Genomic DNA, 24,439 nt, shown 5'->3' on the forward strand with positions numbered 1-24,439 from the left:
AAAGCGCTTTACAAATGTGATAGAAAAGATAATATAAAAGCGATGTGCACATACATGTAAATACGATATTCATAGTGTCAAAATTAAAATGCATAATTATTATTAGTAATATATAGCGCCTAATGAAATGATATAATTACCCTAATAACGTATAAAACAATTTAAAACAGCCCTTAGGAAGAATTAAATACATAGAAAGGACAAAGGTATACTAACAAACTACAGTTGAATAGTAACTACAGGTATTTTTTTTTAAAAATCATAATGATAGTCTGGTTTGATCCATGCATAATTAAGAAAAAAATGTGTTATTATATTTCCCCATTATTAAACAGGAATTAATGTAACCAAAGACAAAATGGTAATCTAATTGTCGAATTAGAATGTACGTTTTTTGACCACACTACCTTCTTGTTTGGTGGACGTGGTGCAGATTCAAAACGAAAGTAAAATAACAAGAAAATCTGCAATCAGCATGAGTCCACATATTACCGGCCATAGTTCGTTGACACGGACTCGTTTGATCTGCAGATACAAATTCGTTCCTTTGCTCTGTTGGGCAGATACAACAGCTGCTGCAAATTCGGGGACTCGTAATGACAAAATATAAGCTGTAGAAAGTCCAGGGTTAAATACGGTAGGTACCGTAGAATCTTTGATTATAGCAGTCCAACGATGGATTTATCGTGGGCTCATTTGATACGACATTACCACACGGCACACGGAAACAGGTGCGCGTCGGAGTATTGACGTCACATTGTATTAAACATAGTTTGGTGATTTTTCTTTAAGTTAAATGTACAACCACATTATAAATCACAGTGGCTGGATTTTTTTTTTGTATTGCAGATTACATGTAATTAATGCACATGTATACGTGTCAAAATCACGTACAGTGTACTTTCATGTACATGACTAAAACCATGTACATGTACTTTATTAAAACCCTTGTAAAATATTTTTGTAAGTGTTCTTTTTTGGCTACAAATATAAAAATATACTACTCTTTTAGACCCCGTGTAACTGATGTAAAGGATTTTCCACCGACTCTGGCATTATCGCTCAATATAAGCTAAATAAGAAAGCATTGATTGATTTCATACAGGGGTTACTTATTCAACACAAATTGACATCAACAAATATAAAGCACACATACAACACAGCGGGGGGTAGATCACTACGCGATTATAATCGCTCCTCCTCCTGGCTGCGTGTGGCTAAAATCATCAATGACGAGATCTGCCTTCTCATATATGTACACATGCAACATGATTCTGCTCCGGCAAGGTTTACGACACACAATGGAGTACCACACGTATTTGCTCCTTCTGGGAATATTTTTTCCAGTAGCGCATGCATCGTTTGAAGCAGACATGAAGAGAATTTTGCCTACGGTTAGTATGATTTATTTTAACATAACAGGAATTTCATGAACTGTCCGTCTTCAATTAACGAAATGACCATACTGAAAATTCCTGGAGAGATCTTCACTAGGTGCTAAAGTTCAATTAACGAAATGACCATACTGAAAATTCTTGGAGAGTTCTTCACTAGGGGCTAAAGATATTTGATTAGCATTAGACAACTACAGATTAACAGTGGAATACTAGTAAATGTATATAATGTGTAATTTCATTCAATAAAAGTTACAGACACTGTAGTATTTAATTCGTTTAATTCTAAGAAACAACTCGTGGAAAGTGTTTCGTTTTACGATATTTACCCAGTTCTCTCCACAATATACTGGACTCAAATATCAAATGAAGTGCTTTACCCCCCCCCCCCCCTTTTCTGTGGAAAATAGTTTCTTGCAAAATAGTTTCACATTAGTCAAGACATCCCACGCATCCTCGTATAAAACTCCATGTATCTTTTTACATATATTAATAGATCACCTAATGATTTTTTTTAATCTTCGATCAATTGCAATTACCGGTGTACATATGTATGTATCAACCGTTGTTCATTTATAAAGGCACGGTACAGTTTATTGTGAAACTGTGTCAAGTATTTCCATCAATTAAAGAGGTATAGTGTGTTTGAAGTCCTGCACGTGTTATGAGAATAACTGAAATGGTGTTTAATAATGAGAATATGTGCAATGTCTAAATCCCTATATAGTAAAGTGGTGAGGGGTCAGATATCACGAAAGTCAATGCTAGCCGTAAGATTGTGAAAGAGAAGGCCACAGACGGCATGTGGGGTAAATAAGCTAGTTATGGGTATGTAAGCAATATGCTTTTCTTTAGTATACAAATTGTCTAGTTTGTTAAAACTCAACAGAGAAAGATGAAATGATGGAAAATGGCGAAAAATTCTACATATCCATATCTAACAAACACATTTTATTAGCAGCGCAATTTTTTCTCCACCCACTATTGAGTAAGCCCTGATCATTATTGCATTTATTTATAATTCCATTACCATATTTACGTACTCGGTCGTCATTTATCATAAACATAAATAATTAATATAAAATAAAAATAAAAAATCTACAATTCCTCTAGATATAAAATAAGCCCTTGAATATTGAAAAGAAATTATAGTACCTATGTCAGCATAGTCTGGTCCCCGGTTTTAGATAGCGAAGTTTGAAAAGGAAATGGGATCCAGACAAGTGAATATGGATTTTCTAAGAAATACATTTTTTCAGACACCTTTTTTCTAACAAGACTGACTCATTGAAGCAGTAACGCACATGTATCAGATTGCCTAAACGATCTTGAACAGATAGCCCCCAACAAGAGACAGAAAAGATTTGCAAAAAATCGTTTTAATTAAATTGAAATAGGTAAGGTAATTCAATTACGAGTACCTATATTCAAGAGATCTTCATATATTCACCCTCCTGAACTCGGTTTGTTTATGAATTCAGCTAATTTCTCATTTTCCTTTCATTTATTCTCTCAAACTATTCACAATGGCACATGAGGTACAAAACTTTGAATTTGTAATTATATAAACAATATTTCCAAGGGTATGGATATATAGATAATACATGTATGTATATGTTCATTAGCACAAAATGGAGGTGGGGCATAATTCATACAAAGCGATTTGGACATTTGATAGATATAGATGTTAGGACAGCGGACAATCTCCTGGATTTTAGAAATAAATATACATAATTTTTTTTTTAATGTTTTAAAGTTTGATGTTGTTATCAATTCTCTAAATTTCAGTGTATTTGGTACCTACCAATAGCTAGAAGCCAAAACTTTTTTCCGTAAAGTGGATAGGGATGTATATTCTAAGAAAAAGTGGCATTTGTCGGCAAATTTACCAGTATTACAGAGTGTGCAATTTCTATCATTTGCTGGAATTCCATACCACCTACCTCTATGGGTAAATGGTGGTTTGTTGTTCTGAATTCAACAAGAGGTTTCCAATTTGTTCTCTCGAAAGAATGCTTAAGTATTCTGGAAGCCAAAGTTTAGCTTAAATTCTTTTTTTTAAAAATATAGATTTGACCCGTTGATGAATTATTTTTATTCATCATCATAGAAAATTGCCTTCGAATTTATGAAATTTTTGAATTCGGGTGACTTAAGTCTTCATTTTGATGATTATATCTCATGTACATGTATATATGTAGTTAAAATGTACATTGTACCACTGTAAAGTTATTAGGACAGCCAGATCTTCTGATTTCGCAAACAGGTATGGAATCATGTGCCGAACTTAAAAATTTAGCATCTAAAAAATGTAATTTGTTGCCAAAATATCGCAAATATAATAGTGAAGTGTTTTATTTAATTTAGTATCTTATGAGAGCCGATTCTGACCCGCACCCCTTCGTTTTCGATAGCGAGGCGTGAAAACAAATAGGTTTTATAAATAAATTTAATAAAAAAATATATATATAGTGCTATGACAAAATGTTGAAAGCACGTTCCTGTATGAATGCTAATCTCTAGAAATTCCTTCGAAAAAAGTAGTTTCATATTGGATCTTATATTGATATCCTCATCCATATGTAGTCTGTAGGTTATGAAAGCTTTACATAAAATCCTAGCTATTTTTTGAAATACTTTTTAATGAAATACGGGAAAGAAGTAATTTTTATTTTCTTACGAAACTAACTTTAAAAGTGAAAAATGAATTTTTTTTTTATCATGCACCGAGTGATTGCAAGTTTAACATTCACGAATCGATCGAAAAACCCTATTTTAATTCTAAATACAGATCGTTATGTTATGTTTGATTCAAGACGAGGCTCTGTCGACCTGATCACAATCCTCTGATTGATTATTTTAATTGAAGAATGTCTGGTGTCGGTTATACGCAGATAACACTGTTAATAACAGTGGGGCATTGAACTCCGGACACGACAAAGTCCGAACTATTTTATATCCTCTATGAGAGTGAGTTTGAGAAATACCAGAGTGCATGCCATGGGATTCTAATCGGCACCCCATAGTCCAAGGTTGAACCCACGGACCCTTGTAAATTATACACATTAGCTTCCGAAAACAGAAATCCTATAGGATAATGGTAGGACTTTTACATACATCCAAATCCTATCATCATCCCATCGAAGAAATGAAATTTTGTAATTTATCATATGAAAAGGTACTTATATGGGAAAAATCTTCCTGTTGCTTTCTCTATAGGATATTGAATTCTACTATACTAGTGAGGTAGTATAAGTTCCCTCTTATACTGTCCGCTACACGGACAATCCAAGAGCATAATTATGTTGAAAATATTTCTCCATATTGACAAAGTTCAACAACCCTTAATTTTTTTTCAAATAGGAAAATGTTGGGAATCAAAATCCTTGCAACATGCACATTTTCAAGTTTGTTTACAAAGGTCTTAGATTGACAACTGTGATAGGAGTGAAAGGGACAAATAAGTAATCAATTTGTAATATTATCTCAAAACCGATTAAGTTCAACATCCTGTAATTTTCTCAAACTCTTACAAAAATCAAAACCCTTTCCATATATATGCAAATCTTCAATACCCATACAAACACTCTGTAAAATAAGAAGGTCCTCACATGAAAACTGCGGGAGGATTTAGATATCATGTACCCTCCATTTGAAATAAAGCGGCAACACTCATGTAAGAGAAGTAGAGATCAGAATTGCAAAATGATCTAGAGTGACCCACAAAGAAGGTTCACAGCACGTTTCTGTTTGATATGTGACAGAGAAATGGAAATAAAAACAGAAAACCCCGAACGGACGGACAGAAAGACGGACGAATGTACAGACATCGCTGTACTATAATATGTCCCGTCCAAAGAAAAGTAAAATACAATGAAAAGTAAAATACAATAAAAATTAGAATATAATGAAAATTAAAATACAATGAAAATAAAACCGCATACAGAAAAGATTTAGTTATGGTGTTTGTATTAGCTGCGCCAATTTTTTGACTGCTGGAGCACTTCAATATGTTCATTTAAACAATAGAATGCTTTCTTTGTTGTTTCATCGAGTGATGAAGGTAGCTAGCATTGTAGAAAAAATGCATAACCCGCGTAAGCAATGATTGCTATCCGATGAAACAACAAAGAAGGACATTCTATGGTTTATAATTATATTTTACGCATTATCTAAAAATATAGATTAGAATTAAAATCTAAATATCATATGGTTTACCCATTTGTTACATTAAACGGAACAGCTAATAGACCCTTAGACCGTAATGACACTCTATAATTGGTAATGATTTTGCAGACAGGTGGTTCTAGAAACCTGATTGAACTAGTTTGCAACAAACGTATCTAATGCATGATGAAAGCAATGTCAATTTCGAAAGAAATATAAGCGAAAAGTTTCAGTGAATGTAAATATTCAGATGTCTATACAGTATGAGCACGGCCGACGTGTCACAGTGGGTAGAGCGCTCCGTAACCGGAAGTTCTTACGTTCGATTTCCGCTCGTGCTAAGACGTAAACATAGGTAATGAGTGCTTTCTCCAAACGTCCGACATGTGAGAGTACGTAACCATGCGTGGAATTGAAGAATTTCACAAGTATAAATAATGTAATGAAAAAAAGTTAAAACATATGATTCATCCTGAGCAAAAATTTATATCTAGTATAGATCTACCATAGGTAGGTGCAAATTTCAGCAGATTGTAATAAGAACATAAAAATGCAACATTTTTACATAATGAATGAACTCTGTATGATTCTGCATGTATTATCAATTATTGCAACTTTTGTACTATTCTCCGATAGTGAAGGGTGTTATATAATAGTGGTATCGGTGTAAATGGTATCAAGACTTGGAACTCATACGTAATGAAAGCGCACTTTATTTGTAAGGCCTTGAAGATATAATGATATTTAATGATTTACGCTTAAGTATGGGCATTAACTAAGATAAAGAGAAGGCATCCCTTTTATGACATTGGCAATATCTACATCATCAATCTCTCACACAGTTAGATAGCAACTGTCAATACAGAGAGAGACAAACTTATGACAGCTGTGCTATGTATTTGAAAGGTAAATAGAAAACTAAATTCTGCCGTACCAGTGTCAACAGACAAATCATTTTTTTTCCCCTGATTTTGTCAATACGTCGAAAAATATAAAGACGCCGCTGTAGAATTGCTTCCGTAGTGATAGTTTGTCCAGGCTTTCTTATTTATACAAGTGTTGCATTTGATGGAGTGTTGTTAATTTAGAGAAAGGCGTATGTCAGGCTTCTTAACAACGTTGTTATATTTTTTAAGAGTCGTCTGTACGTGTCTTTTCGATTATTTTTCAACATTAATAATGATGCCAAAAAATGAATTAATAAATTGATTATGTAATGTATTTGCCAAATATATGATGACATCAAAGGATTCGAAACACTGATATCAAGGGTTAGGTGGGAAAATAGTAAATATACAGATAGATTAACGATTCTCAAAAGGGACGAAAAATATCTCATTTCTCAATATTGGAAATAAACCAAATATGACGATTGCAAGTGGATATCAATATTATCGTTAAGTCCGTGTAATTCATATACTTTTTGTATATGATATAATCTCTATTTGATATTTGATACTTTGTAAAGCACAGCTGCACCGGATGGGTTTTATATGTAAATTAAGTTTGAATGCTTAGCTGCAATTTTTATCGAATAATTTTGTGAAATATCATTTTGAATTAGCAATGGTAAAAGCGAATCCACTTCTTTTAAAAAGATGGAATGGATGCCGAGGATACAGAAATTGCTTTGAAATTTTGAGAAAAAAAAAAAAAGATTTAAAAAAAAGTATAAAATAATAAAACTTTTCATTCCCATTAAAACCGTTAGATGCTACTGAAGCAAGATATATAGATGTATAATAATACTTCAACAAGATATAAGAATTACAGAAAATTAATTATTTGGATTTTACAGTGTACCATCATCGACAAATATATGGAGAAGACGAGATGCTTGGACCCAGTAAATATGGAAGCCAATGAAGACAGAATCGTAATGGAGGAGGTAAGTCAGAGTGGAATCAATGTAAGGCATTGGGCTTTACAGATTTACTACATTTGAAAGATGTTTGATTATGTTTCTCACTGCACCGTTTTGCGATTTTAATTGTGACTGCGAAGGATCTGCTTTCGTATCTGTATGTATATAGAGTTTGTACTTCTAAGGTCGCGTTAAAATAGATGCGGTGATATCACAGTCTGTGTGTTGTCTTATTCAATGCGGAAGATGTCAGTCGTGATTATTATACCTCTACTGATTTCTCGCCATATAAATGTAAATATACATAATTTGGCAATTCCCTGTAAATCACCGTGAAATGACTGATTCCTTGCAAAAAGGTGCGTCAGTTTGATAAACCGTTACACACCTATTTAAAACATTTAACAGTTTCTTTTTATCTTATGGAAAGTTCTGATAAGTTCCGAATGGAATCATGAATATTCATTACAAAATGGTTGAAAGGTTGTGTGTTTATTTTACCCTCCGTCGAGATATAAAATGGAATTCCATCACGGGTTAATTGGTGTCCGTATATCAGAGTCAGTTTACAGTAGCAAAGGACAACAACAACCAGTAGGTCCAGAGGATCCAGGTTTTAAACATTATATTATTGTTCTGGTTTTAATGTTTGTATCGGTTTGATGAAAGGTGAAAGGTTAAGTTGTACTTGAAATATTCGTACACATGAAAGGCGAGGATAACGAACGGTGATCAATCTCATAACTCCTATAAGCAATACAAAATAGAGAGTTGGACAAACACGGACCCCTGTACATGTATACATGTATGCCAGAGGTGGAATCAGGTGCCTAGGAGGACTAAGCATCCCCTGTCGACCGGTCACACCCGCCGTAAGTCCCATGTCTTGATCAGCTAAACGGAGTTATCCGTAGTCAAAATCAGCGTGCCAAGAACGGCCTAACAAAACGGTTAAAGTATGTCATCAAGGAAGTCAATAAGATTCCAATTCCCTTTCAGCAAGTCTATTTTTATCGGCTACGCCTCGGGAAATAAACTTTCTCTGGGAATTGAAATGTTACTGACTCCCTCGATGATATACTTTAACTACTCGTCCCCGTTTCCTATCTATGAATGAAAAATTTTGGAACCCCCCCCCCCCCTAGAAATCTATAGCGTTCATTCCTACTATTTTAAGTCACCTGAGTTTAAATGAAGATAATGCGCACTGATCAGTATCACAACTCCCATAGAGAATGCGAAATCACACAGTTTGTCCGGCGTCAGTCCGTCCGTAAACTTTTAACATTTTTTTCTCCAGAACCACAGGGCAAATTTCAACCATACTTGTCGTAAAGCATATTTGGATAAAAAGGAATATGCAATTATTCAAATGAAGGGTCGCATCCTTTTCAAAAGGGAGATAATTAATGAATAGTGAAAACATGGTGGTATATTTTAAGAATCTTCTCAAAAACCACTGAATCAGAAAAGACAAAACTTTGTGAAAGCTTCTTTAATGATCGAGTGGAGATTCAAAATCGTTCTAATCGTGGGGGTTATGATAATGGATCAAAGTTTTATGTGGATATATATAGGGAAGATCATCGAAAATCCTCTCAAGAACAGCAGGGTTTTAATTAGTCATATCAATATAAGAGCGTCCTAAGTAGTGTAGATACAATGTCGTGATCCGACTCTCAACAAAGTAATACAGTACGGTTTCTCACTGATCGTCTATGGAAATATTTCGGGTTGATGAAGATCATCTAGTACACGATTATGGTCATTCAGATGGATGGTCAACAGCATCAATAAAAGCTTGTATTTGTGACGTCATACTGGACATGTCATGTGATGACTTGTTCCTGTGTGTTGAGCGTTTGAAATCCAGTCATTACGTGAATAAAGAACAAGAATGTTAGCAATATTTTGCACAAAAGAATACATTTAAATAATTTTATACCCCCTTCAAAAAAAGAAGCATATTGCTTTGCACCTGTCGGTCGGTAGACCAAATCTTGTCCGCTGAATATATTGAGAACCATTCACCTGATCGTAATGCTATTTTATTTGTGAGTTGGTTATGAGTAGAAGAGGACACCTATCGATTTTCAGCTCAAAAGATTAAGGTTCAATCCACTCTGGACATAAGAAGATACTGTCGGCTCAATCCCTTTCCATATCAGACATTAAACTTAATATACTGGTACATGGCCTCTGTTGATTTTTAGGTTACATGATCAAATGTCAAGGTCAAACTGGACATAACTCAATGTCTTGAGAACCCTTTGCCTGACATATATCAAACTTGGAACACTGTTACATATTTAAGGGTAGATGACCCCTATTGACACATAGTCAAAGGTCAAGATCAAATTGGATATTAAAAGATACTATCCACTCAATATCATGGCAACCCTTTGCTTGACAAACATCGAACTTGGTACACTGGTACATCATAAGGAGTAGATGATCTCTGTAAATTTGGATTCACATGGTCAAAGGTCAAGGGTCAAACTGGACGTAGGAAAATACGGTCCACTCAATATCTTGAGAACCCTTTCCTTGACAGACATCAAACTTGGTACACTGGTTTTTTTTTGGTTTTTTTTTTAGGTCATATGGTGAATCCCCTCTGGACATAGGAAGATACTGTCTGCTCAATATATTGGAATGAGTTTGGCACTACTATCAGTTAAATGATGCATATGTATATCCCTTTTCAATATTGCACCACAGGAAGGGGGGATATATGTTTTACAAACATTTCTTGTTGTAAGCATAGTTTCCAGCAATGCATCTACCGTGCTATCGTTCATTGACGGGAAGGCTGCATGATTTATTTTGTTTACATGCCCCATGAAAACACAAACATGCATACTTTCACAGTATAATCATTCCATGCATAAATGTGCACACCAAAATCCCTATCCAATTATGTGTGTGTTTATTGACAGGAATGTCGCTGTCCAGAATACCAGGGCTGCTTTCTTAAAGTTATCAACGAGATTTCCGATGGGAATACCATTGTTGATATGGCGTCAGCACAGAAACGCTATATATGCAAATCAAAGAAGACACTGGAGGCAGAAAGGAAGAAATTCATGGAAGCCACTAACCATGCTGCGAATGGCTGAACATAATGGCTGAATACTTAATATACACAGTCCAGAAAGTGCTGCGTAAAATTCACAGAAATAAAAACATGCAATGTTTCGCTGAATTCCTTGTTTTTAATCAATTCTTATTCGTTTTTTTATAGATCCATAAAAGCTTCTCAAACAAATGTTAGAAACTTTTATCATTTATGAAATTAACATCATGTTTCTGAAAACAATTACATTAACAGTAGAAACTTCCGATCACACACTGTACATATATATGCACATGTTATTCCAATCTGAAATGACAGTAAATTAGAACATGCCAGAAACTACGTTGAATCTGCTTATGATACATGTACGTTCAAAACTTAATTCAGACTATATAAAATTCTTTATGGATTATACAAAACTCTCCACATCTACATGTATTTAAGCATAATATCGATAAGTAAAGCGCTTTTCATACCCCCTCATTCTTAAGGTTCATTGAACACTCTTTTCATGTCGGCCATCGGTCTAATGTCCATGGTGATGATGGTGGTCTTTATGACGACATATGATGACGGGGACATCGGAATGATGTAACACATAATCACTAACACTACCCAAAAATGTCCTCCTCAACTTGCCCGTACCACGTGAGCCTGTGATGATGACGTCAGCATTCGCTTCTCGAGCTGCGGTGACTATGCCTTCTCCGGGTTTGTTAGCATGAACGCTTTTCACAGTACCGTTAATCTGAAAATGGTAAAATGAGTTTTGATGCATAACTACACCATTATTTTATCATCGTATATGAAACCTCTACGAAAAGGGTGCACCATACACCATAGCAACAGAGATCTTCTTCCAGCGTTCGCGTATGTTTGAAATAACTCCGAGTTCAATTTTCAAATTGACGTGTTGAGTTCAGGCAAAATATCTAACAAACAATACGAATATGCCTGTAATTACGTTGAATATTAAATCACTAAAATTAATAGCTAAGTTAATAAGTTAAATTAATAAATAAGTATTGAATAATGAAAATTCGTTTGCTCGAAGTAACGAACGATCACTAAAGGGACCTTACACATACATGTATGGAAGGTGAAGATAACGAACAGTGATCGATCTCATAACTCCGATAAGCAATACAAAATAGATACTTGGGTAAACACGAACCCCTGGACACACCAGAGGTAGGTACGTAATACAGCTGTATATTCTGAGTATTTCAGTATTTGAAGGAATGGACTGCTATAATTACTGTTACACAATTTATATTACATTTTTCTCTCGCATCATATCAGCAAAATGTTCCAATTTGTCTTTAATGTGCGTAGCTTCATTCTCCATCATCTGATTAATGGTGTCTTTATCAAAGGAGTAGGGAGCTGTAATAGAAGAAAAGGGGCTGACAGAATATCAATGGTGACGCAATCACATTATGGATCAATGTCATAGGAAATGTAGTTCAATTTAATAATCTTAAACATTTATATTTATTGAATAGGGAAATGAAATATCTCACAAACAAAGTATCAAAGTTTAGGGAAATTCACGAATTCAAATTCCCCCCTATTTTAGTTTTAAAAAGGTGAGGTTAGCAAAAATATTCTTATCAACATTTCTAAATAAATAAAATTCAATAGAAGTAAATTTACCAATACATATGTATTTGTTTTACACTATGAAAGGTGAAGATGAACAGTGATCAATCTCATAACTCCTATAAGCAATACAAAATAGAGAGTTGGACAAACAAGGACCCCTGGATATACCAGGGGTGGGATCAGGTGCCTAGGAGGAGTAAGCATCCCCTGTCGACCGGTCACACCCGCCGTGAGTCCTATATCTTGATCAGGTAAACGGATATAATACAATACGTACTGTAATACCACTGCGTGGTCTGTACAATGTTGTGGAATTCAACGGAATGAATCATGACCACGTGATCTGTTGGACGATGCATGGATTTACAGTACCCTTAAAGAAAACAAAATTCAAAAGCTGAATAGTTATGTCAAAATGTGAAACTATAAAACATATCCACATATAGTCAAGCACCAGAGTAAAGTAAGTGCATTGTAAGTAATCTTTATTTAAAGTCGGACTGTAATACAATAAGAAAGAAACATGAGCTGAAACATCTTGTACCAACTAGAAGGTATATCAGACATTCGACATAAAATACACGTACAGTACATAGCACAAACACTTAGTAATGTACATAAAATACACGTACTGTCGTACTGCACATAACATAAACACTTAGTAATGTACATAAAATACACGTACAGTACATAGCACAAACACTTAGTAATGTACATAAAATACACGTACTGTCGTACTGCACATAACATAAACACTTAGTAATGTACATAAAATACACGTACAGAACATAACAAAAACACTTAGTAATGTACATAAAATACACGTACAGTACATAGCACAAACACTTAGTAATGTACAAAAAATACACGTACAGTTCATAGCACAAACACTTAGTAATGTACATAAAATACACGTACTGTCGTACTGCACATAACATAAACACTTAGTAATGTACATAAAATACACGTACAGTACATAGCACAAACACTTAGTAATGTACATAAAATACACGTACTGTCGTACTGCACATAACATAAACACTTAGTAATGTACATTTATGCAGGTGTTTATCTGTGTGGAAAAAAAGTTATGTAAATAGTTTAAAAATATATATTTCTTTTAAAAAAGAAACACGAGACACCGGTGACACAGTAGCTTAGTGTAATACCTACTAATGTAATAATTAATACTAATGTAATAATTAATACTAATGTAATAATTAAAACTAATGTAATAATTAACGCTAATATAATAATCAATACTAATGTAATAATTAATACTAATGTAATAATTAAAACTAATGTAATAATTAACGCTAATATAATAATCAATACTAATGTAATAATTAATACTAATGTAATAATTAAAACTAATGTAATAATTAACGCTAATATAATAATCAATACTAATGTAATAATCAATACTAATGTAATAATTAAAACTAATGTAATAATTAACGCTAATATAATAATCAATACTAATGTAATAATTAATACTAATGTAATAATTAAAACTAATGTAATAATTAACGCTAATATAATAATCAATACTAATGTAATAATTAATACTAATGTAATAATTAAAACTAATGTAATAATTAACGCTAATATAATAATCAATACTAATGTAATAATTAACACTAATGTAATAATTAACACTGATGTAATAATTAAGGAGCTACACCAATGAAACTTGATATGGATGGAAAGTAGAGGATATGTACAGCGATATTTTGAAATTGAAAAACTTTCAAACTTACTTTATCTAGTCAAAAAGTGCAGTTTTAATAGAAACCAATCTGAATTTTTTTTAAACCCCTGCTGGACTCCAACCCACGATCTACAGTTCAGTAGTCAACGTGCTAACCTACTGAGCTACTCAGATAGGCGATCGTTTTTTAAATGAATAGGCAAATATTGCTAATATTTATATTTTCATTCATGTTTTAAAAGGAAGTCAGCGATTATAGTACCTCCTTAACACTGCTGTAATAGTTACAATGTATCATTAATTTAATGAAGTCCACTGATAACGATGTAAAAATTCTAGGTGATGCATGATTAATGCACATTTTTAAATGTGACAACACCTGTTACGTTCATATACCTACATTACTGTATATGCAAGAAGCTATTGTCGATTTTCTATAATATCGCACCGAAAACAAACGATTGAACTCACACAGTGTGCAATGTGTTTTTCTTGCATGCAGTTACATGATACTGTGAATGATATAGTAAGTAGCAGCAAAATTTGATCCCTTCAAAGCTAAATGTTTCCAGATCGACATTTATATGTTTCTACTTTTGCAATATGTTGCTTCTTTCATGTGTACAACCTATAATAAAGGGCGGTGGGCGTTTTTATTTTAATCTATGAATAAATTACTAGTATTTGTAATTGATCCATAGAATTGGCCGATTATGTCCATATGGAATATGTCTTAAGGAGCTCTCATTTTAATTGCTACGTACATAAATTATCATATTCAGAGAAACTAAAATGCGTTAGGGCAAGCGTGGACGTACATACACATAAATATGCACGGACCCAGAAATTTCCACCCCTTTCCGGAGGGTTAACTAGGAACTAGCATTTACTATTTTAAAAATGGAAGCGCAAAAAAAAATAAAATAACTGAATAAATATGCAAAATAATATATTTCATTTTCTAAAAAGCTCAGACAGGGATGGATTGGGGACTCGCGGTTTCCCCTCTCTATGCCCATCTGACATAGTCCCCACAAATGAAATAAGTTGGAAAAGATATAAATTAGTTTGTCCTTCCGGCTTCCCTTTCAATGTATGTGAAATGCATGTTCCCGTTCAGCATATGACTCTGTTTTGTCACGTTAAGAATGTGTGTCTGTACTACTTTCTTTAGAAAATTACTCTGTTTTGTCATGTTTTGGGGTTGTTATGCTTTACGGATGGGCATATCCACAGCGGTAATTTGAATGTTCAATCAAAGCGACAGTAAGTCGACTTGTGATTATTAGGATTCGGTGGGGTGTCAGGAATGCACCATAGATATGAATGATAAGCCAGAGAAGTCTAATTTGCTCGGTTTGAAGTGCGTTTTCTTATTCGTGGTATTTAGTAAACAAAATTAATATACCATGAACGTGACATCAACAATTTGCGCAAAATCTGTTTACAGACACGTGACTGTTTCGCCTGTGACACGCTGACCATAAACAATGTCCATATGTTTGTTTTATGGAGTGTAAAATTGTTATCCTATAATCACTTATCCTCAAGCACTCTTTCTGTAATGTCACTGCACTATGGCTTAAAGACACTTAACTCGGACAACAATCACGGATTTAAACTGAGATTTTGCCTCCTGCGATCGTTCATTCCCCCTCCAACAACCGCTACAGACGTACATGTAGACAGATATACATTAATCACATTTGATACGCTGAATAAAATAAGCCTGAGAGCGCATAAACAGACTGGTATTTCATCAGTAGTCAGGTCTTGATCTATTTTGATAAAATTCTAAATGAAAAATGAAAACTGGAAAATATCGGTAATGCTCATTCACTGCAGTGCAGCGGTAAAGTTTGAAATTAAAGATATCATTAAAACATTTACTGATTGTTACATTTAACGCACATCTATGCGTCTCTAATTTCAAATTGATTTTATGGGGGGGTGGGGGGGGAGGGGGTCACATTTTAAACGCACAAAATCTTACAAAGATCGCGTTTCTCTAAAAATTGTGTGTTTTCTACATATACAAAATGTTAAATAAAATGTATCTTTAAATGTAACAAGCACATCAAGTGCAGCCGTGCATATTTCGGGTTTCAGATATATGTAAATTGTTGAATTGATAAAAATAATTCAAATATTACGTATTGATGATTGACTATACATTTTATTTAATTCATAACCATGGCTATTCACAGTTGTCATGCAGAAAAGATGACTTTAGTACATTGTATTTCCGTGCAATGAATGCTTTTTTCCCTCTTTTTTCTTTGAAAAGAGAAGAATGAAGAAAAGTGATATAGATAAAATATACTCACAATCGAAGGCATATTTAGAGTACTCGCTGCCATCAATTGCTATAAGAACAGTCCTGGGTTTGAGAGACTGCCCTTCCGCCATCATGATTCAGTATTTGTCTATATGTGTATACACAACCGCCACAGGTACATAAAATAGACGCATCTACATGACCCAGTTCTGGAATTTACACCTGACGAGAAATATTCACTGACCACAGGGATTTGACGCGTACCTAAGTAAAACTACATGTTCATTTAATAAATTTGTTTGTCGTACGTAACACGTTCCCTTCAGGATGTGGTTATGTAATTTTAGCCGGTTGATTTGAAAAAAAGTGATCCAGGTGACAAATAACTACAGATACAGTTAAGGATAAACTATTGATGATTACACACGTGTTGCTCATCGATGACAACATATTTCTGCTCTCCAGAACTGGTGTGTTAATATTAATAAAGAAAACGTCAAGGGGCATGCTATTTCTCACTGCTTGGTCTCAACGTATTATCTTATAAACAGTTTACATAACAAAAGAGTTATAACTTGAACATTACTTTATTTTCACTATGGTTGATTATGTTATGAATTGTTATAATCGAAATAGGACAATCATGTAATTAATCAAGCGTCCATAATTACTTTTTTCACAATATGATACACATACGATCAATCAAACAAAACAAGAGTCCTATGGACCACAATGCTAACCCGAGTCACCTAAAAAAAAAATGTTTTACCTCCATTTCCATGACAACCGTTGACCCATGCTATGATCCCACACTAGCAACACAGGGCCATGACTTCTGCCGTAAGCCCCATATCTTGATCAAGTAAACGGAGTAATACGTGGTCAAAATTAGACTGCCAGGAACGGCCTAACAATCAGCATGAAGCACGGCAGACAACAGTTGACCCAATGATAGGCTGTATTGGCCAACTAGATCGTTATAACGACCATACAATTTGCGAAATGCTGATATTAAACAAGGCCGTTGAAACCCCTGTACCAACAACTTGTTTGTCAATAGCTTGCCTCAATTCAAAAACTGACCATGCGCAGAACAAGCTCTTACGTATCAAATCAGTTGAGATATATAAACATGAACACCATATATATATATATATATATATATATATATATATATATATATAGTGTGTTTATGAACGAATTAGTTTCGATCAAAAATACTTTGTTTCAGGTGAGCTAAAATTAAACAATATATCACTATGACTCATTAACATGAAACAAATGCATACTGCAACAAGTTTTGATTAGAGTTGACGACACTACAATTTGTACAAACTTTCACATCCCAAATACGCAACGCACCAGATAAGAATATCCTTAAGTTATCAGGCATTCCAGTAGCAGGTAGTAAAGCCATGGAGAACGACACTGTTTTGCAATGGTGGGCTTTCTTCCTAACATTTGTTCTTCTTAAAGGTGGAGCGTACGGACTATTGCCTAAAACTACAGAGTCGTGTCAGGTAGGAAATGCGAGTGTGGAATTACAGCAGAACCTGGCCAAATTATTGGAATTCTCTTCAAAGTTAAGACCGGTTTCAGAGCCCTTATACAGAGAACATCAGACTTTGGTTGTGTCTCTGGTGAAGTTGATAGGATTACCAGGTAAGATCTTTCTGAATATCAAACGGTAATAACAGAAAAACGAGAGCATTTTACAAGGAAATGAGATTACCCCATTGAATTTCTCGATAGTACTGTAACTAAATGTATAGAAAGTTCAATGACAGGAAGTGGATACTAAATCCAAAATAAAATCATTATTAAAATTCTACAAAGATCTCACCTATATTCTTGGTCGTAGTTCCTAATCTCCATTTAAAAAATGTCACAAAATTTCATTTATATTCATCAAGTGTTTTATATCTGAGTAATTCCTGAGCAAATATATTGAAATGATCTAAATATCCATTGAAAAGTACCCCGATTAGCGCATTCCATATAGTGTATAATCTGTAAAAGAAATAAAAAGCTTTTTTTAATCCACCCACTGTTTTTATTCGGTTGTCTCCATTCTTTACATGCACTACGCACATTGGATATAGATTTATCTAAATTCGCTTTTACTTGAAAAAAGCATTCTAGGTCTAAAGAGAGAAATCAAATGTTTTGGTTTGCAAAAAACTTTATTCGCAGAGTAGGACGACCGGCATGGTTTCGGTAAAAATACTGTTATCTGATCATCATAAATCCTTTGTTTTTTTTCGAACATACCACATTCCATCACACAGGCACATGCTTTGTTGTTGTTTTTCGAAACACACCATATTCCACCACACTGTACACATACACATTCTTAGTTTTGTTGTTGATAAGTGTCAACTTTTACTAAATCATGATTACATTATATAATATTAGAAATTAACGTATAGCACATGTACTCACTAAACAAGACGGGAAACGTTTGCCTAATTTGTAATTCCCTATTATAATACACTATATTTCTATTTTAGCAACAAAGGCGGAGGAAATTTGTCGGCTACACCCTTCTTTGATATTTCCACACCCGGACGAATGTCAGTTATACTACAACTGCTCCTTGACGTACAACAACATTCCAATCCACTTAGAACAACATTTACAGGAATGTCGATATCCGGATGTCTTCTCCACACAAACACGTCAGTGTGAGAACTTCACCGAGGTTTGTTGTGGAACGAGAAATGTACTGAAGGATAAGTGTAAGTTTCTTCATTATCATTAAGATATAGGGCTCATGGAGGGTGTGACCGGTCGACAGGGGATGCTTACTCCTCATAGGCACCTAATCCCACCTCTGAAGTGTCCTGGGATCCGTGTTTGCCCAGCTATCTATTTTGTATTGCTTATGGGATTTATGAGATTTATCACTGTTCGTTATCTTCACCTTTCATTCTGATTACGTAACATTGCCAAAAACTTGCTCTTTTATTATTGGTCAAATAGTTGGATAGTTTGCTATAGAAGTGTATTTTCACTATATCTAATATGAGTATCATTTATAATTTTTATGTTCCCCAAACAAAGTTTGGGAACATATTGTTTTTACTCTGTTTCTTATTATTATGTTCCCCAAACAAAGTTTGGGAACATATTGTTTTTACTCTGTTTCTTCTTATTATTATTATTCTTTTTCTCCGGTACTTTTTTGTCCGGTAGTGTTCTCAGAAACTACAAAAGGGATCGATATGAAACTTTCCAGTATGATAGTATAGCGTTTGCAGATGTGCATAGGGATAGTCATTTTGTCTTCACATGCATGCACGTGCGCGCACGTGCACTGCAATTTTGGTACAAAAAATGGAAAATCAGAATATTAAGGGGATCGATATGAAACCTAAATATGATGGTAGTATATCATTTGTAGATATGAAAAATGATATTTATTTTGTCTACACGCGCACGCATGTGCGTGCACGTGCATTACAAAATTTGTACTCTAACTTTGGAATCAGTCTAACTTTTTTGTTCTTCATTCAAATGGCTTGATATTCATATCATAAGTAGATATTGAGACCCTTAACTGATTTGCATGGTCAAAATTACCAATTTGCACGCGCATGCACGTGCGCTTCATTTTGATTGGATAGTACTAAAACGTCTGTAACTATCTTATTTATGAAGCGAATGAGATGATATTCACAGCATACGTAGACAATATGTGTATCTATATGTTGGTGTAACAAAAAATGCCAACGTACACGCGCATGCGCGTGCAACGTTTTTCAAATGTTCAATATTTAAAGAACGATAACGTTTTTGTTTTTCATCAAATTCTATTGATATTAGGGATTTAGATGTGTCTTGGGACTCCTTACAAATTGCTGTGGTTAGAATTACTGCTCAGCACGTGCATGCACGTGTGCTGAATTCTGATTGGATGATTTTGAAATCGCTATAACTTCCTTATATGTGGTGGAAAGGTTATGAAATTCATACTGTGGGTATATGATACAAATGCCTGTTGAACGACATCAACAAAAATTCGGAATCATACACGCGTGCGCGTGTATGCACGTGCAACGCTTTCTTTCAATTCTTGGTACTGAAATGACCATATTGAACGTACTACATGTAATTAAAGGCTAAAATAAAATGATTTTTTGCTATAGATTCTCAAGGACATCACTTTTTAATTGGGGGAGGTTTGGGGAACATATGTAACGGTCCCCGTTACAATTAGAACTAGTTTATTATGATTTTGAAATACACATTGGGTCATGCAAATTAACAACAATGGTAAGAGATATTCAATGAAAACCCCTTTTTAAGACAATAATGCAAGAGTCTCCTATTTGTTCTTTTGCAGGTGATTATAGAGGACAGTTAAACAGTTCATCTACATGCAAATGGCAGAATCCTAGTTGTAGTGGAAAAACGGACGGATATCACCAAGGATACCAAGGGCCAAACTCGTACATCAATTGCTTTAACGAACGCTTAATGAACAAAGGGACATGTGAAGATGACGTTTTATGGGATATATACAAGATTCCTCATAGCGGAAAATGCACTAACCCTTTCGAGGTTCCATTCAAAGAAGGTGGATTCCTTTCAAGTTGCGAAGGAAAACCAGACGGGAATTATCGCTTTGAGCATGACAGTTATTACATGCAACAGGGAGATTATTTTGGAATCGGTAGACAATGCGATGCTTTCTATCGTTGCCAAGGGGGCGTGGCCACTGCTGTCAAATGTCCCCGTGGTTCTGTGTTTGAATCCCAAAGTAGAACGTGCAAAGCTGGGAATCACTCTATCGAATTAGGATGCCAACTATACTGTAACCCAAACTTCAAAATGTGGAACGGATTTCCAAATAATTTGGCAGAATGTCCGTATCCAGAACAATTTTCAGAGAGGACGCAGCGATGTGAAAATTTTACAAAAGTCACCTGTGGTTCCCGCCCGCAGATCAAGGACTATTGTGAGTACTACAGGCATACAATTCCTTAACCATGCTTTGTTATATGATACTGAATACGGGTTGAAGTTTATATATTATTGCAATTTCGGTGTACATAAGTATGTATGACTTTAAACTGCGATGGCCGGCGCCAAAGTGCGATGGTTTGTTGGCGTTAAAAGTGGTTTGTTACATCATCGCACTTTGTTGCATTGGTGTTAACCATCGCACGTTGACGTGGTCATCGTACCCTAGAGTCCCAACACACAATTATGCTCCTAAATAAAAGTCACCTTTTAATGTTACTCGTAACAACAAAGTCATAAAAGCAAAGAATCTTCTTGGCGTTAGGTAAACTGTTTTGAGAAAAAGAAATACAAACAACTTTTTTCTTATTTTCAGGGTATATATATGCTTGCAAGTCTACATGTACATTTAAAATATATTTCCACTTTAAGGCAAATACTGGGTGCAGTTGTTCATGAATCGACACATGGGAAACTGCGAGGGATATCACTTCAGCTGTGCAGGATTACCTGACGGATTCAATGAACATCCGGTTAAGCGTCCCGGTCCGTATTACGTTCGCTGTCTCCAAGAAAGGTTGATCGAGGACGGAACGTGTCCAGCGGACACAGAATGGGGTACACAAACATTCCCATATAACGGTAAATGTACACACCGGTTTGCTATCCCAGAGTCTCATCACGGCATTGGCTTTCTCCCTGATTGCTCTGAAAAATCCGACGGCAACTACCAATATCCCCACAGACCGTGTGATGTTTACTACAGATGTGACGGAGGCAATGCAACTGCCGTCAAATGTCCGTCATATACAAATTTCGACGTAAGGAGTGGAATATGTAGAAACGATGTCACTTGCTCTGGGTGATGATATCCATTTACGTTATTTGTTTGTAAAATTAAAAAAGTTCAAGACAGATAAAAATATGGAGTAATATCGTACCCAAATACATAAAAGAGTTATGAGTGATATTCCAATTTGCTGACGTAAGATTTTCCAATAATACCATCTGATGTTAATGAAAGATGTATAACTATCTATAGCTATTTGCTACCGGTATGTTGTATAAAATTAATAGAGAGGTACCGTCATTGACAACATATTTTCCCTGAGTTCTCGCATCACTTTACCGGCGCGGTGGCTGAGAGGTTAGAGCGTTCGCCCCGCATGCGGAAGACCAGGGTTGGAAACCCGGCCGCGACAAACCTAAGTCGTCAAAACAGGTAGTGACAGTTCCATCGCCAAACTCTCGGCATAAGGTGTAAATGCCACGGGTCCTCGGAGATGATCTTAAATACGGATGACCTGTGTCACAGTAAGTGTGGCAAGCTAAAGAACCCTCACTGCTCAATGGCCGTAAGCGCCGAGCATAGGCCTAAATTTGAAGCCCTTCACCGGTCTTGGTGATGTCTCCATATGAGTGAAAAATTCTCGAGCGAGACGTTAAGCAAGATACAATCACTTTAAAGAAATTGGCACACTGATTTTGACTATGGATGACACCGTTCACCTGATCAAGATATAGGGCTATTTTGCATTGCTTATAGCAGTTATGAGATTGATCAGTGTTCGTTATCTTCACCTTTCAAGCAAGGAAATGAACAATATCAAACAGAATTTCAAATGTATATGTAGCTATACATACGATGCGATGAGCGTTTATGAACTAGGTTAAATGTATATTCGCTATATTAATATTTGTTCTGAATCACTACCCAAACCTCAACGTGAATTTGTTAATTAGAAATAAAGCAGACTTTCAAATACGAAGCTTTACTTGAAAATATGGCAAATATGATCAATCTCGTAAATTCTACAGAGAATAGAAAATCAAGAGTTGGCGAATCACGGATCCATAGTCATAGCGGAGATGGGAGCAGATGTCTATGAGGATACGCATCACCTGTCGACCGGTCACACCCAACGCTAGCCCTATATCTCGATCAGGTAGACGGAGTAATCCGTAGTCAAAATCGGTGTCTAAAGAATGACTTAACAATTAGTATGAAACACGTTGGACAGCATTTTACCAAATGATTGGTTGTATTGACAAACTAGATCTTTATATTTACCATATACTTTGCAAAATACTGACTTTAAACGAGGCTGATAATCCTTTGTAATATCCGCTTGTTTGTCAATAGCCTACCTCGATTTAGAAACTGATTACATGCAGAATATGTTTTTATGTATCGAATCCGTTGACAAACATAAACACCATGTGTGCCAGTGACTTTCATGTAGGTGATAATGGAATATTGGTACTTGAATATGGGAGGTTGATAATAGAGAAACTGAAGTCATCCCGTTTGTCGTGAAATTGAGTTGTTTGTTTGCCGTTGATAAGATATCGAAGTATATAGCAAACATGAAAGACTCTGTGGTGTCTTTTATTTTGAGTTCACTGGAACATAACGAATTGCATATGAATGAAAATGGCTATTGTTAATAGAAAAAAAACCATTGTTAACAGATAAAACCACCCGGCGTCGATATATCTAAATGCCAATTTGAAGGCCACGGCAAGAGGTTTTTTTTCTGCTGATGAGGTAGCTTTTAAATAAATTCTGCCTCATAAAAATATAAAAACGGGCCAACTAAAATTTGTGTCATTGGGAATTCGTACAAACAGTTGGAAGACCTGATCACCAAAGAATACAAATATGTTGTTAATGACCTGGTAATGAAGAACTCTAGCATATTTATCATCAACTTCAGAGTACTTGCAATTATATATAGAATCAGAAAGGTGTTTAACAAAGTAATTGTTTGCATGACTGATCACTGGGCATGATTGAGAGTATTGCCTTTTCCCAATTTTTGTGGACTATCTATGATGTAAAAAATTCTAGTCTTTAATTTATCATGAGCAATGGTTATGTAAAGCGTTGAAAAGTCATAATGTTTGATGTTGTTGATATGAGAAAAGTTTTGTGATTTTAAATTTACTAAAAAGTCTTCAGAATGTTTTAGAATCCACATTCCATCACTTCTGGCATATGTAGTGGCACAATACATTTGAAGTTTCTGTTTCACAGCTGCAAAATATGGGTTGGGTAAAACGTTTATTGAATCCAGCAATAAATTCTAGTAAGGTATTTTGTGAAGTTCGGGAATGCAGTATAGGTACAATAACTCATGTTCATTCGTTCCATTGACTGGGATATTAAATGTGTTTAAAACTGGAGCATGGTTTTGAAGAATTTTATCATTTGAAACGGCAGCTGTTTCGAGTTGGAGTATAATTACGACTTCCAAATATGGAGTCAATGCCAAGTTCGTTTAAAATGCAGTTTCAATAACGATCCTTACAAACAAAGACAATGTTGTTACACGCTTTGTCAACTGGAACCAAAACATATTCCTCATGTAACCTATCA

The 24,439-nt window shown here is 34.9% G+C and overlaps 3 protein-coding genes across 4 annotated transcripts; 2 read left to right on the top strand and 1 right to left on the bottom strand.

Moving 5' to 3' along the window:
* Positions 1–1,156: 1,156 nt before the first annotated feature.
* Positions 1,157–10,622, top strand: LOC125653586 (uncharacterized). The gene is made up of 3 exons (XM_048883152.2): positions 1,157–1,394; positions 7,360–7,449; positions 10,365–10,622. Exons 1-3 carry the CDS (start codon positions 1,230–1,232, stop codon positions 10,542–10,544), a joined length of 435 nt encoding a protein of 144 aa, XP_048739109.2. The 5' UTR covers positions 1,157–1,229; the 3' UTR covers positions 10,545–10,622.
* LOC125653585 (universal stress protein Sll1388-like) lies at positions 10,621–16,435 on the bottom strand. Of its 2 annotated transcripts, XR_007361984.2 has the most exons (5): positions 16,145–16,426; positions 12,384–12,479; positions 11,781–11,887; positions 10,978–11,249; positions 10,621–10,807 (listed from the first exon to the last, which is right to left on the bottom strand). XR_007361984.2 is itself a non-coding variant. In XM_048883151.2 (4 exons), the coding sequence occupies exons 1-4, from the start codon at positions 16,227–16,229 to the stop codon at positions 11,028–11,030; spliced, it is 510 nt and encodes a 169-aa protein (XP_048739108.1). In that variant the 5' UTR covers positions 16,230–16,435; the 3' UTR covers positions 10,621–11,027. The 2 variants fall into 2 exon arrangements, 1 of the variants encoding a protein (XP_048739108.1); XM_048883151.2 differs by having other exon boundaries at positions 10,621–11,249; positions 16,145–16,435.
* Positions 16,436–17,483: 1,048 nt separating this feature from the next.
* Positions 17,484–21,983, top strand: LOC125656654 (uncharacterized). Its single transcript, XM_056143613.1, has 4 exons — positions 17,484–17,757; positions 18,606–18,833; positions 20,441–21,055; positions 21,493–21,983. The coding sequence occupies exons 1-4, from the start codon at positions 17,511–17,513 to the stop codon at positions 21,924–21,926; spliced, it is 1,524 nt and encodes a 507-aa protein (XP_055999588.1). The 5' UTR covers positions 17,484–17,510; the 3' UTR covers positions 21,927–21,983.
* Positions 21,984–24,439: the final 2,456 nt, after the last annotated feature.

This window comes from Ostrea edulis, chromosome 7 (genome assembly GCF_947568905.1).
Source record: "Ostrea edulis chromosome 7, xbOstEdul1.1, whole genome shotgun sequence".
In the NCBI taxonomy this organism is placed as follows: domain Eukaryota; kingdom Metazoa; phylum Mollusca; class Bivalvia; order Ostreida; family Ostreidae; genus Ostrea; species Ostrea edulis.